We start from the raw sequence: 15583 nt of genomic DNA, 5'->3' as shown, positions 1-15583 counted from the left end.
GGATTTACACTACTATCAGCTGCTACTAGAGTTCCACCCATTTCGGAACGGCATATTCCATCCTTCTTGCTGTCAAAAGTTAAATACCCCCAGATGATTTGAAAAAAGGGCAATGGTAAAATATCTGACTTCTCTGTGAAATGGATGAAGTTGGGAGAGGCAGCAGTGAAGGGTCTGGAAGGTCCATCCTGCATGTGGATGAGAGAAGATATGATTGCATTCAGACCAGGTAGTCTCTCCATCCACTTTGCATCAAGTCATGGAAGGGTTAAGTGTATTGCTCTCAAAATCTCTTGATCTTATTTCATGCTAAAATGTTGTCATATCATATTCTATGAAATCCTTGTTGATGAGAAGTGTCTACTCTATCTTTGTAACATTAAAATATTTACAGAGTGTCCATGGACTGCATACTGTTCAGTGAAATAGTCAATGAAAAGTCATGCCTATCTATCTGGTAGCTAGGGCTTTTCCTTCCAGAACAAATCACAGAGATGATGGAAATAGAAAGTTATTTCTGGGATAGAAAATGTGAATTGTGACCAAGGTGATTAGAATGAATGTCCAAATACCCTCTTCTATAGAAATCACAGAATCTCAGGCCAAATGAGACAAACTTTTGGAAAAAAACAAAAACAAAAAAACTAAAAAAGAGTTGCCTTCCATATTGGCATTTCCCAAAGCCTCTGAGGAAGAAAATAACTTAGAACCAAAGGTTAAAATTAAACTGTTTTTACAAAAGCTGTTTACCTGGCTGTGCCAGGTCGCGGTTGTGGCACACAAGACCTTTAGTTTTGGCACATGGCCTCTTAGTTGCGGCATGTGGGATCAAGTTCCCTGACGAGGGATCCAACCCGGGCCCCCTGCACTGGGAGCACGGCGTGCTAGCCACTGGACCACCAGGGAAGTCCCACAGGGGTTGAGAGTTTGATGCTGTTTTTAAAAGCATACTCTAGCCTTTTAAAGATGTAGGTGCGTGGCTGGGTTGCCCACTTTCCAAGCCTCATCTGGAAAATGGAGCCATGGCAGTACTGACCTGAGAGCATGTGGGCGAAGTTGTGTGAACTCAAGTGTGGGGGCCCCTGGCCGTTTCTGCAACATGGCGAAGGCTCAGCTCAGGTAGTGGTGGCCTTTGCTATTATAGCCATCCCTCACATTATGCTTCTGTTCCAAATCCAGGATTTGGATTTGGAATCCACTGGAGATCCACACAGCAGTTCCACCAGGTGACTACTTTGTCACAGTGGTAACCTGTAGCTTCCTAGAGGCAGGAGAAAGAACCCAGGGGAGAAGACTGCTCCCTCTGTGTCTAAGGATTTAAACAAAAAGATGGCCTTTTGATAGCTGAGAGAGATTTTCATTATTATTGAAAATAATGCTCCTTTATAAAAAAAACCAGAAATAATAAAACTCTGTGAGATTAAGTCTGAGATATATTATTTTTCACTTTACTAATTTTGGACTGCAGCTAAACATTCTCTTTGTCAGTATCCCTTTAAAGAAAGCATTATTGGTAGATGTTGGGCATGTGTTAGAGTTAGAAGCTGATGATCTCTGAATTCTTACGCATAAAAGTGAGAAATAATGTATGAGGTCCCAGGGAGACCTAAGTGGTCCACACCTCCAAAACTCCTAAACAGGCTCCTTTGCATGAGCACAATGGTCCCTCTTCTCTCACATTTTGTTACCAGGGAGGGTTCTTTTTTTGGATAAATTTTGTAGGAAGCCAATTAAATATAGACACTGTTCCTTCCACTAAGCTTGAAGAAAAACACAACAGCCCTGCTTGGTTGATTTTATTTTCATTTTTTATTGAAAGCTTCATCAAAGAAAACAGAAGTTTAAACCTAACATCCACTGATCTACAGAAAGCTCAAGGAACAGGGAAAATGGTAGCTAATTTGACTGTGGTACAGATGAAAAAGTTAAAAATAAAACCAGAAACACTGTTCAATTACAGAATTTTCCATGACAGTCAAAGACAGCAGTACAAAATGCTCTTAAATAAAATTCAGAATTGAGTGATGTTTCAGAAGTTCTATGACATCAGATATGGCCTGAAACAACAGTTTTAAAAGAAGCTGTGTCCCTTTTTCTTCGGTTTTAGAAACTGAGTATTTCATAGCAAGTACACTTTTACATATATATTTTTTAAATTAAGACTCCAATTACATTCTTCTTCTTTTTAAATAAATGGAAGCATTAATTCCCAGAATGGAGAAAAGTTTTTCAAGTATCTCTGTGAAATATTTTTCCTGTTTTGAAACATGGAATAACTCCTGTTTCACATATGAAAAAATAACCTATTTCGGGGAGGAGGACAGAGCATCTTTCTTAATAAGATTAGAGGGTTAACAATACAAAGCATAACACTGAAGTTACACTTTGGATACTATTTAAATTTGATTTTTTTTTTTTTTTTTTTTACAAAATCCAATGGAATTTCAAGGTCATTCAGCCATAATGTGGTAACACAAAGTCAAAAAAATTATAAAACAATGCAAATTTTTGGTCAAAAATTTAAGATGGGGATAAAAGTGCATATTTAACCAAGAGCTATTACTGTATTCCCAAAACTCAATTTTGAGTTGAGCTGTTCTACTGGTTCAAATTTCAGTAGTGAACAAAATCAAAATAGCTTTCATTTGAGGAAAGCCAAATTCTTTGCTATCCTTTTTTCATTTATGTTCTGCAAGCATATAGCCAACTTGCAATTGTTTGCAGTGGATGGGAAAGGGACATTATGGATATTAAAAACTCACAGTATATAATGCACTGACATTCATTTTACCAATGATTTCAAAACTGCTTCAATAAATCAATCCTTAACGAGAAACAAAATAGATTTGAATTTTATTTCCAAATGTTTTTTGTTTTCCATCCTCAGGGTGAAATTCTAATAGAAGGAAAGAGAAGTCCTAATAGTTGAAAAGAGAAGATAAACAAGGTGCACAAAAGTAAATGATTAGCCCTTCAAAAAGTGGGAGCGATTGTGTTTCTGCAGGACTGGGGCTTCAGGGCAATCACTAACTGGAGGGAATACAGTGGATTGAAAATGTGGACCCAGTGGCCTAGTGGTTCTTCCAGCAACTCCAAGACCCACCTCACCCTGCTCCAGCTTTAGAACTGCCGCATAGACAATGCTATTCTACACTCATTATTCTCCCTCCCAGAAATAAAAAGACATTAACAAGGAGAAGCTATCCATCTTTTTTTTTTACATGACAGTTAGGATATATGTTGGGGGTAAAAAACCAGAAATCACCAGTCTGGGCTGAGCTTCCCTGCCTTACATCAAAAAAGATTGTTGGGGCCACTCAGGGATTTTGTTCTCAGCTTCAGTACTTTTCCTGAACTCTCTGTATTCCACAAGGGACAGCCATGACCAAGAATACTTGGATTACGGGACCAACTTCATGTTTCAGAATATTTGGTAGGAAATGTTCAGTTTGAGTTAGACTCAGCTGTCTTCCAATGCCATGGTAGGTGTCATTTGCAAAACAAATGGATTCATTACTGGAATCTCATTATTAGTCTGTCACGGGAAGGGTGTCAACCCCGTCAGTCCTTTAAATTGGAATGAGGGGCTGTCAGTCCCAGCGAGCTCAGAATTTTGAAGCCTGCCAGTCATGTTTTTCAATTACATGAAAAACAAAATTTCATTCTTACTCTTTTACTGAGGACAAGGTAATAGAGATCAGGGTTCTATGACATGTTTAGATTTGACTATGAAATATGGTTCCTCCAATGTGCTGCATGTCATTATCTACCTATATAAATAGCCTTTCATTTGATTTCATATCATATAAAAACATTTATCACTGAAACCCACTTAAAAATGTCTCCCTGCTTATCAGCTCATCTTGCAGTGGTTCCTGCACTCAAAGTAAGAATGAGACTGAATTTTCAAGTGTCTTTTCAGTCTCCTACTAAGATTATCATCTGTCTAGAGAGTCCATTGAAACTTTTCCTCAAGCATAAAGAAGACTTCAAAGGTCCTAATAAGATCTCAGCTTTCATTAATGGAAATTTTAGGTCACTGTGAAAGACATAGGGTGTGTGTGTGTGTGTGTGTGCACACGCTAAGTCACTGCAGTCGTGCTGACTCTGTGTGGTCCTATGGACTGTCACCTACCAGGCTCCTCTGTCTATGAGATTCTCTAGGCAAGAATCCTGGAGCGGGTTGCTGTGCCCTCCTCCCGGGGAGCTTCCTAACCCAGGGATCAAACCTGTATCTCTTATGTCTACCTGCAGCGGCAGGCAGGTTCTTTACCACTAGGGCTACCTGGGAAGCCCATAGGCACATAATAGACACCCCAATTGTTCAAATAGAGTTAGGAAAACTAAGTACTTTTATTTTCTTATCCGTAGATTAAAAATGATTATAAAAGTTTTTTAAGCAGTTAATGGATTCTGTAGGTTCAGCGAACCTCCTGTCCTATCTGGCCTCCTCCTAGGGCTTTCCATCTCTGATATGGGTGCTTTTAACATGTAGTTTTTCATTAAGAGGGGGTGGAAGTGCGTCATAGGTGCTGTCAAATGCAGCAGATCTGTTAAGGTCACAGGAGAGCTGATTCAAGTGGTGACGCACGGCACAACATTTGAGGGTTGAAACTACCAGGGGAACAAACTAACCCTGACCAAACCACAGCTGGGTCAAAGGTTTTATTCTTGAGAGAATAGCATGTAACTTGCAGTATTTTGGACACGCCCGTGTTGAAGGCCAGTCTTCCACCCTGCAAGTGTTAACTCTGGTCCCTGATGACTTCAGAAGATGTGGTCACGCGCTGAGGAGTTCCCAGTCACCATGCAGACTGCCTTGACAATACCTCCTCCACATTAAAAGAATACCCGCTTCTCCACTGACCACGGAACCCGAGTTTGGAGGAAATAATGTTTATCCCATTTGGATTATGGTTTTACTTTGCTTACTGACACTTAGGTTAAGTCTTGGCAATTGCAGATGAGAGGAAAAATTGAAAATCTGAATAAATGCTTGAAGTATAGTGAACCAGAATACTTTAAAAAATGATTGTAGTCCTAAATTGGGTTAAAAGCTCCATAACCTGTACTGTTGATTAAAATGGAATTCTGATGTCAGTGTGTATTGAATGCATGTTTTGGTTTATTTTTCATACAATGTAATGCTGCCTACCTATTGATGTATTTATTTTTTTCCCAGGCTTGATTCTTAAAATTAATTTTTAGGTGATAAATTTTAGAGACGATACATGCAAATTTGAACATGTGCCACTTTTCCTTCTTTTTGATTTAAAATAAGATATGTTATGGCATAATATATATTAAAAAAAACAAACATAAAGCACAGATGGACACCTAAAATGGCAAGTCATTTTCTTTTGCCTGAAGTGGCTTAAAAAATTGAGATTACTGAAATTTTATAGTTGAAAAAAATGTTGCTGAATGTATAAATAAAGCAGTAGTTTTGAATAGAAACAGGAAGTTACCTAGGCACATTCATCAGCCACGTGGTAGCTACCTCTTAGCCTCATTGTTGATTGTGGAAATGAGACTTTCTTAGCATCACATTATGTTTTGATTTATTTTGTTTTACAGAAAACAAAGGAAGTATGTTGATTTCATATTCAAATGAATTATGCCCAGGATAATCCTTATTTATACACAGAGTTCAGAGACTGAAAAAGAGAAGTAAAAAGCACAGCTCCTATACAGGTTTGCTCATCCCCTGTAACTCAGGGGCCCATTTCTCAAAGAGAAAATGCCGTCCTTAAAATACATGAGAAGCTGAAGACTGGAACAAAACAAAAGTTTAGTATTCTCTCTAAAGCATGGAAAACCATAGGGATGGCTGTGACCAGGTGGAATTTTTTTGTAGCACATGCTACACTGCCTTGGCTAAATTTTTGCCTCTAATTGGACCACAAAGATATGGAATCACTCTCTAGATAAGAGCTTTCAATTCATGGGATTTTCAAATAAGAGAATTAGGTATATTTTAACACTAGACCTTTGTTTATAGATCAAACAGTATAATGTTGATGAATTTTATGAGTCAAACTCATTATTCATGTTGACCTAGTGGGAATATGATTTACCTTTTAATATGTTAGTTTTTAAATGCCTACCCTGTTCTCTTTTATAGTGCCTCTTCCTTCTGGACTAAGGTTCCTGTCACTTTGTGCAAAGAGTTTCAACTATTGATTCTAATAAGCCATTAGAAAGCCATTCTAGTGCATGGTTCAATTAACAGAGTTCCACTGTCTTTCATTTCAGGTAAAACTGTACAGGTTGAACATAGATTTTATGAGTCAAATATGCAGAAGTGCTTGGTAAGTCAATTTAATTCATTTTAGACAAAGTTTTGCATCATTGTCAATGTAATATATATCTCCTTTGGCTTTAAGAATCGATCAAATCTAATTATTTGGGTTCTTATTCATATAAATCATATAATTTCTTGATTGTCAACTAGCATTAAAAGCTTACCTGAATTCCACTAATAGAATCCTCAGTCTCATTGGTCCTATTTGCCTCAGAGAGTTAAACTGAAATTAAAAAGTCTACCTTGTCTTTCTTCTGGCAATACCAGGATATGAAAATACAATGAAATGAGGCACACACACAAAAGATACCCCTTCCCCAAGTGCAGAGTCAAGGTGGCTATTCACGGTAGATGATGACAAGGACTGAGACAAGAAGACAAAATCTAGAGGCGCGGGAATTTAGAAGCAAGGCTATTGTTAGAAATACCGCACAAGGCCTTTTCAGGAGACCACTCACCACTCAACAGAGCATCACTGAGCTTTTTCAACAAGTGATCTTTCAGACCAGTTCAGGAAGTATCTTGAGTCCAAAATTCACATAATGAAATTTCAACCTGTTAAACAAGTGTGTTAGCTCACTGGTGGCCATCAATACAGACTTCATGATTCAAGAGCACTAGGAAAGAACCAGAAAAGCACATGGAATTTAAAGCCATTTGGCTCTATTGGTTGGAATCCAGAACTCTTGGCGCTAATACTGCTGACCACAGGAACAAGCTTCTACTATCCACAAATGTACATTTAAAATAAAAACAATTTTTTTTTTTTTTTGCAGTATGTAAAACACCAGTGGAAGGTAGTTTAAACAAAGAACTGGTCCGGCCATATAGGTCAAATAAAATTTTAAAAAAGAAAAGAGAGGAAAAGAAAAGCAACCTCTATCTTCTGGACTGCAACAGGGTGCCACTTCATCTTTGGTATAAAACAGGCCATCCATAGGCTGAATTTGATCACAACTACGAAAGACTACAGAAATTGTCAACAATTTCTCTATCTATTGCTTTTTTTGTTGTTTTTTTGTGTTTTTCTTTTTTGCACTTTTTGACAATAAGCTCCTATCTACTTAAGTTTTTTTTTTAATGCTCTTAAGCTAGATTTTGCAATGTGACAAGCAAAGCTGACTAAAAAGTTTGTAAAGCTCATAAAAAAGACTGCAGATAAAAAGCACTAATGATTTTGCTAGCGATCACGCTTTGGAAATTAAAAAAATCTGCATTCTGCCCCCCAAACACGCATTATTTCTAATGCAGTTGTTTTTAAACCAACATTAATAACTTTACCTTAAAATGTTTTAGCCTTCTAGAACGATTCAACACTTAAGACAAAGTTCATGAGAAGTCCCAGCATTTCCCCAATTCTTGCAGTTGCCATGGTTTCTTTTATCAGCAAATTTTCTTCAAATGAAGAAAAACATTTTCTTTAAAACTGTACAGTTTTTTTTTTTTCCCACCCTAAAAACTCATAGTCTTAGACTTCTGTACCAGTGAAAACCGGTACAATATTTCAATTCTTTCTTGGTTTTAACAAGACGTTGACAGCTTGCCTCGAGAGCCTTTGACGTCCTTAAAATTAAGGCAATTAAGATTCAAGATAAACCTTACCTAAATATTTCTAAGAAAAAAATAAAATAAAAAAAAACCCAACCCACTAGATTTAAACAAGAAGAGAAAAAGAAAGAGTAGCTTAATTACTGAGGAAGACAATTTGTTTCCATTTCTGCTTGCCCACCTCTTGACATCAGATTTCCTGTTTAAAAAAAAAAAATCTATCTACACCTTCAGATAAATTCTGAATTCAAATGTTCTCCACGTGAATGTCAACCTTCCATGTTTTGCTTTATTTGTTTGTAGTAGTAGTTGTCCTCTTCTGGGATTGTTTTCTTTAATTAAAAAAATGATGCAAAAATAAACTGTCAGACCACATGAAGGAACCATTTGCACAGCACGTAAAAACATGTTGTTTTCATTGGGTAAAGTAGAAAATTAAAAAAACAAACAAAACAGCATTCCATCGACGCCTGTGCAAAACTGGAAGCCAACTTCTTGTTTAATGAAGTTTCTTCATTCAAGGCAGAGTTTCAGACGGACATTCTTCAGTCTTGTTTATGGTCTGTGAAAACAATGGAGGAGGAGTGGTCATTGCACCAAAGCATTTTGAAATCCCCTTCGGTGACCTTTCCAGTGAGCATTCTTTGTTTATTTTTAAAATTTTTTTAAATTTTATTTTATTTAACTTTACAATTTTGTATTGGTTTTGCCATATATCAAAATGAATCTGCCACAGGTATACATCCTGAACCCTCCTCCCTCCTCCCTCCCCATACCATCCCTCTGGGTCGTCCCAGTGCACCAGCCCCAAGCATCCAGTATCGTGCATCGAACCTGGACTGGCGAGCATTCTTTAAAAGCTACCAAGGTCTCTCAATGTAAGAGTCATCAAGGAAGTTGTCAAGACACAGTGGGCTTAGAAGCATGTCAAATTCTGCCATTTTCATACTGATATATATTTGCAGCTTGTTCATATTAAATATCTTGGCTAATAGATCAAGAATATCTCTTAATTGCAAAGTTTCAAATATACAAATATTATCTAGACAGGTAATATTTCGTATGTTCATGGAATGTATTCTTCAATATTAGGCTTAGGTTTTAGCTCCCCAAGAAATCCCTTGAGAAATTCTGTCCTTCCAGAACTCCCATGAAATCCATCACAAACTCAGTCAATAAATCTATGATTCCCTATTATATACCCAGGATACAGAAAAAAATTTTTTTAATTGAAGTGTAGTTGATTTACAATGTAGTGTTAATTTCTGCTGTACAGCAAAGTGATTCAGTTACATATAAATGTATACATTTTAAAATATTCTTTCACATTATGGTTTATCTAGGATACTGAATACAGTTCCCTGTGCTATCCAGTAGGAACCTGCTGTGTATCCAATCCCATAAATAAGAGCGTGCATCAGCAGCAATGTATTGTGTGTTATCACACAGAGCTCACCAAGTGTTTCCCCATGAGCCGGAGGCTTATTACTGAAGACAGGTAAGAGAGCAGTGAAGCTCTGTTCACGCTCCAGTTTCTTCTCTTCTTCCTTGCTCTTCTATCTCAACAAGGTATTAAAATCTTGAGAGGAGGGACTATATTTTGCTCCCGTGTTTTACTCTGCAGGAGTCTGGGAGACTGACGTGCACATCATGGGTGTTTAAATGGACAGACGCCACTTTGTCAGCCCAGCCCACATGATACTTTCTCCTTCTGCCCCATCTATACGGCAGGGCTGAGCTAACAGTGGGTTGATCTTTACTCCTATCTCTTCCACCCACAGATGAGAATTTGGTTCAAGAACTTCAGGGGTATCTTCTACAAATAAAGATTCTTCAAAACTTTCTTTAGGTCCTGTTTCATGAAACCTTCTTCCCTCAGTGCTCTGTGGGTTCTTCTGATGCCCGGTTGCTTGCTTTCATGAAGAAAGCTCAGGGTTGCTGTGTAAGGGTGTCCGTCCAGGTGTTCTGCCACACAGGATGCATGGATGCAGGAGAACCTCGGGGCTAATTCCAGCCCACAGTCTGTTCCCCAAGCTGTGAACTCCAGAGCAGGGCTGCATTTGCCCTGAGCATGTGGCCCTTACTCAAATTCACAAAAAGCCCTCTCAGTGATGTTTTGAACTAGGTGAGACTTAGCCTGGGATGACCCAGAGGGTTCTCTTTTTCTAGTCTGCCAAAAGCCCTCATATGACCCAGCTGTGGCTCTTAGAAACCTGCCTAACTTGTTCCTAGAATCATGTAAGGAAAGCAACTTGTTGATAGATTATTTCCATTGTTAACCAGAGTTTAAGTCTCTAGAAATACATTTATTTTTCTGTGTTATGAAAGAAAGTGGCATTCCTTTTTAGAATGAAAGCCATCAAAATTGTCAAAATAGCAGTAACAGTAAGGGAAATTTTAGTCATCATCATCCTGGGAACCATGGGAACCATGGAGTATATTTGATCTCTCTACATATACCTTTGCAAAGTATATCCGTATTCCATTTATTTCTAAAACCTGTCTTGTGGGAACCACATTTGGTGTGTGTTTTTGTGTTTGCTTTTAGGTCTATTTGTTCCCATTTCCGTCTTCCACCCTGGTATTACTGTGCATTGAGCAGAAAATGCCTAATACGGCAAGAATCTGCTCAGACTGTTCAGGGAATGCTTTCAGTCAGTGGGCTGCGTGACACGGAGCCCCTCACTGCAGGCATGTCAGGTGGGCTAGTCTCCACGCATCCGTGTGTATGAGTGAGGCTGCAGCTACCTTCCTTCTTTGTTATTGGAGGATGATTGCTTTACAATGTTATGTTAGTTTCTGCTGTACAAAAAAAGTGAATCAGCTATATGTGTACATACATCCCCTCCCTTCTGGCCTCCCTCCCACTACCGCCATCCCACCCCTCTAGGTCATCACAGAGCCCTGAGCTGAGCACCCTGTGCTGCACAGCAGCTTCCCACCAGCCAGCTGTTTTATACACTGTAGTGTGTATATCGGAGAAGACAGTGGCACCCCACTCCAGTACTCTTGCCTGGAAAATCCCATGGACAGAGGAGCCTGGTGGGCTGCAGTCCATGGGGTCGCTAAAAGTTGGACATGACTGAGCGACTTCACTTTCATTTTTCACTTTCATGCATTGGAGAAGGAAATGGCAACCCACTCCAGTGTTCTTGCGTGGATAATCCCAGGGACCAGGGAGCCTGGTGGGCTGCCGTCTATGGGGTCACACAGAGTTGGACACGACTGAAGTGACTTAGCAGCAGCAGTGTGTATATATCAATGCTACTCTCTCAATTCGTCTTACCCTCTCCTTCCTTTCCCCACTGTCTACAAATCCATTATCTTCATCTTCATCTCTATTTCTGCCTCACAAATAGGTTCATCAATACTGTTTTTCTAGATTCCATGCATGCATGCTAAATCACTTCAGTTGTGTCTAATTCTGTGTGACCCTACATACTGTAGTCTGCCAGGGTTATCCTCTGTCCATGGGATTCTTCAGGCAAGAAAACTGAACTGGGTTACCAAGCTGTCCTCCAGGGGATCTTCCTGACCCAGGGATTGAACCCGCATTTCCTGCATTGAAGGCAGATGCTTTACCACTGAGTCACAGGGGAAGCACCTCTAGATTCCATATATACACGTTCAGTTTAGTCCCTCAGTCGTGTCTGACTCTGCAAACTCCATGGGCTGCAGCATGCCAGGCTTCCCTGTCCATCACCAACTCTTGGAGCTTGCTTAAACTCATGTCCATCGAGTTAGTGATGCCATCCAATCATCTCATCCTCTGTTGTCCCCTTCTCCTGCCTTCAATCTTTCCCAGAATCAGGGTCTTTTCCAATGAGTCAATTCTTCACATCAGGTGGCCAAAGTATTGGAGCTTCAATATCAGTTCTTCCAATGAATATTCAGGACTGATTTCCTTTAGGATTGACTGGTTTGATCTCCTTGCAGTCCAAGGGACTGTCAAGAGTCTTCTACATATACACATTAATATACGATATCCTTTTCTTCCTGACTTACTTCACTCTGTATGAGACTCTAGGTTCATCCACGTCAGTACAACTGACTCAATTTTGTTCCTCTTTATGATTAATATTCTATTGTATATATGTATCATAATCCTCTTTATCCATTCATGGACATCTAGGTTGCTTCTGTGTCTTGGCTATTGTAAATAGTGCTGCAATGAATATTGGGGGTGTGTGTATCTTTTTGAGTTATGGTTTTCTCTGGGTATATGCTCAGGAGTGGGATTGTTGGGTCGTATTGGAGCTACTTTCAAGTTTTATAACCTTACACAACTGTTTCCAATAGCCTCCTCCCATCACTTGCTTCATCCTTCAAGTGGTCTTGTTGCTACATGAAAACAAATGAGAAGAAATAAATGGTTGTACTTTACATCTTCATGGTGGCTTGCTGAAGTTGGAATGGAAGACTATTTAATAGTCTATTGCTATTTAATAGAACTAAATTCACTCCTGGGCTTCCCTGGTAGCTCAACTGGTAAAGAATCTGCCTGCGATGCACTTTCGCTTTCCTGGAGATGGAGTGGAGAGCGTGGTCAGAAGTGATGCTGAGAGAAACACTGCTCTAACAGAAGTGCAATGCTTGTTTAATTGTAGCTCTCTTCAGAGCTATTAATACACTAATGGACATGACCCCCTACAGGGCCAGATAGATACTTACTTCCTGAAAGATTGCAGTATGTTCTGGTCTCCTTTGGAATGCTTTAAAAAATTATTAAAAAACTGTAAGAGAATTTTTTTGTCAGTACAATTATTTTGATACTATTGTAAAAGATCACATGTTTTCAAAAACATTTTTTTTTCCTATTGATGCCTTTCTTTGTTGATAACCTAACTGTATGTTTAGTTTACTAAGGGTAATCAGGTAGTGGGAGAATAGTGTGCGGTCCTCTCCACACTCTGGATCACAGAATTCGTCTTTTCACATGAAAATCTGCAATGTTAATCTGTCAGGAATGATGTTGGTGAATATGGGATGATTAAATCATTTAAGGCTTCTAGCCTAAAAGTCTACAATTCTAAGATGGTGATTTACTACTTTTTAATGTATTCACTGCTTTTGGCGGGGAGGTGGGGGGTGGGGAAGATGGAAGATGGGAGCATTCAGACTGACTCAGTGATCTTAAAATGTGGTCAGTCTCCCTACCTTCACACTGACCTTAGAGGGCTTCTATCTCAACCCTAGTGTTGCTAGGGCTTTGTAATTTTTCAAGTCTTCTCTAAAAGAACTGTCCTAACGCCAGTTGTCTATACATGGTCAGTATATTAATCAGCAAATTATACGCCCTTGATTACTATCCACACATGTCTGTTAAGTTTGTGACTAATGATACATTTTATTTGTATTTTCATAATGCTCTCAGTCACACAAACTCCTCTTTTTACGGTGCAACTCATTTTAATTTTAAAATAGTCTCACTATCCAACTTAAATGTTCTTCTTGCTCCTGATCAAAGCCTTAACATTTTGGAAGCTTTCTGTTTTTTTATGAATGCCAGTGCATGACATAAGCATTATGTAAACGTGCACTTTCACACTTCATTAGGACAGGGAAGGTAGACAGGAGTGAATTTGTGCTATGCTGTGCTTAGTAGCTCAGTCATGTCTGATTCTTTGCAACCCCATGGACTGTAGCCTGCCAGCCTCCTCTGCCCATGGGATTCTCCAGGCATGAATACTGGAATGGGTAGCCATTCCCTTCTCCAGGGGATCTTCCTGACCCAGGGATCAAACCCACATCTCTTAACGTCTTCTGCATTGTTAGGTGGGTGCTTTACAGTCTGAGTTACCAGAAGCCCACACCCCAAATCCAGGGAAGGGTGGTCAGTCTTCCCTCAGCGATGCAGACCTGCCTTATACTTTCTGGAGGGCACTGATCTAATCTCTCACTTTAAAGATTTAAGGGAGGCTTCTTGAGTAAAAATTGGTAAATGGAAAAGATGGAATTTTAAGGACTTCTGATTTTGTATATTAGAATATAGCTTTGCTTGCAGACTCATACTTTTCAAGTCCTAGTTTTTTAAAGCCATTTTCTAAGTACACAAAGAAAAACTGGGAATAAACTGAGCAGAAACTGGAATCTCCAAAGAACATCCAAAATAAAGCACAGGTATCATTTTCCTGGTTTGGGTAAAGAGTAACCAGCCTCTTGCATTACTATCCCCTTTGAACAATAGGAGAGGAAAAAAAAAAAAAGACAACAAAATAGGAGGTAATTTATTTAGCTTGAAAAGTGGAATTTGGAATATTAAAATTTTCTGACCTGTGATTCCAAATATAACCTTTTTGTTCATATACACATTATTAACATTTCTCAAACTTTTGTCCTATAACCTTCTGTTGTGTTGTCTGTAGTTTTTTTTTTTTTTTTTTTTTTTTACTTTTTATTGGAGTATAGTTGATTTATACTTGTTAGTTTCAGGTGTACAATAAAGTGAATCAGTTACACTAAATATACCCACTCTTTTTTAGGTTCTTTTCCCATATACACCATTAGAGAGTACTGAGTAGAGTTCCCTGTGCTATACAGTAGGTCCTTATTAATGATCTTATCTGTAATAGTGTGCATATGTTGATCCCAGTCCCCCGATTTATCCCTCCTCCTCTAACCCGCTTGTAACCATAGGTTTGTTTTCCACATCTGTAACTCTATTTTGTAAATAAGTTAGTTTGTACCATTTTTAAGATTCCACAAATGAGCGATATCATAAAATATTTGTCTTTCTCATTCTGACTTTACTCAGTAAGACAATCTCTAGGCCCATGTGTGCAGCTGCAAAAGGATGTATTTCACTCGCGTTATGGCTGAGTAATATTCTGTTGTCTATATGAACCACATCTCCTTTATCCTCTTTTCTGTCGATGAATGTTGAGGTCACGTTGATGTCTTGGCTATTGTAAATAGTGCAGCAATGAATATCGGGTTGCTTGTATCTTTTTGAAATATGCTCTTTGCAAGACATATGCCCGTAAGTGGGATTCCAGATCATATGGCAACTTTTAGTTTCTTTTGACGAACCTCTGTACTGTGTTCATAGTAGTTGTACCAATTTACATTCCCACCAACAGTGTAAGAGCGTTCCCTTTTCTCCATAACCTCTCCAGCAATTGTTTGTAGTTTTTTGATGATGGTCTTTCTGATTAGTGGGAGGTGATATCTCATTGTAGTTTTGATTCACATTTTTCTGGTAGTTGGTGATGTTAAGTATATTTTCATGTGCTTTCTACCATCTGTATATCTTTTCTGAAGAAATTTTATTTTTCAGATCTTCTGCCCATTTTTTGATTGGTCTGTTTGCTTTTTTGATCTTGAGCTCCATGAGGTGTTTGTATATTTTGGAGATTAACCCCTTGTTAGCTGCTTCATTTGGAAAGATTTTCTCCCATTCTATGGGTTATCTTTTCATTTTGCTTATGGTTTACTTTGATATGCAAAAGCTTTTAAGTTTAATTAATTATTTTAAAATTATTTTTGTTTATATTTTCATTACTCTAGGAGGTCTATTAAAAAAAGATATTGCTGAAATATATGTCAGAGAGTGTTCGTCCTGTTTTCCTCTAAGAGTTTCATACTATCTAGCCTTACATTTAGGTCTTAATCTACTTTTAGTATAGAGAGTGTAGTTATTTCATTCTTTTACATGTAATTGCCCAGTTTTCTCAGCACCAGTTACTGAAGAGACTGTCTTTTCTCAATTGTGTGTTCTTGCCTCCTTTGTCA

At 38.5% G+C, this 15583-nt stretch overlaps 1 protein-coding gene across 19 annotated transcripts in view; it reads right to left on the bottom strand.

The window, feature by feature from the left end:
• Positions 1 to 8119: 8119 nt before the first annotated feature.
• The window catches only part of RBMS3 (RNA binding motif single stranded interacting protein 3), a 797532-nt gene continuing 790068 nt past the window's right edge, over positions 8120 to 15583 (bottom strand). For all 19 annotated transcript variants that reach the window (XM_086365588.1, XM_086365575.1, XM_086365577.1 and 16 more), the window contains one exon: positions 8120 to 8414. In XM_086365588.1, the coding sequence (XP_086221714.1) occupies positions 8408 to 8414 (7 nt within the window). In that variant the 3' untranslated portion in view covers positions 8120 to 8407. The remainder of the gene's footprint in view (positions 8415 to 15583) is intronic.

Source organism: Bos grunniens, chromosome 22, assembly GCF_055505025.1.
Source record: "Bos grunniens cultivar Pamir isolate PY7600 chromosome 22, Bosgru_T2T1.0, whole genome shotgun sequence".
NCBI lineage: Eukaryota > Metazoa > Chordata > Mammalia > Artiodactyla > Bovidae > Bos > Bos grunniens.
This window is presented reverse-complemented; position numbering and strand designations above follow the sequence as displayed.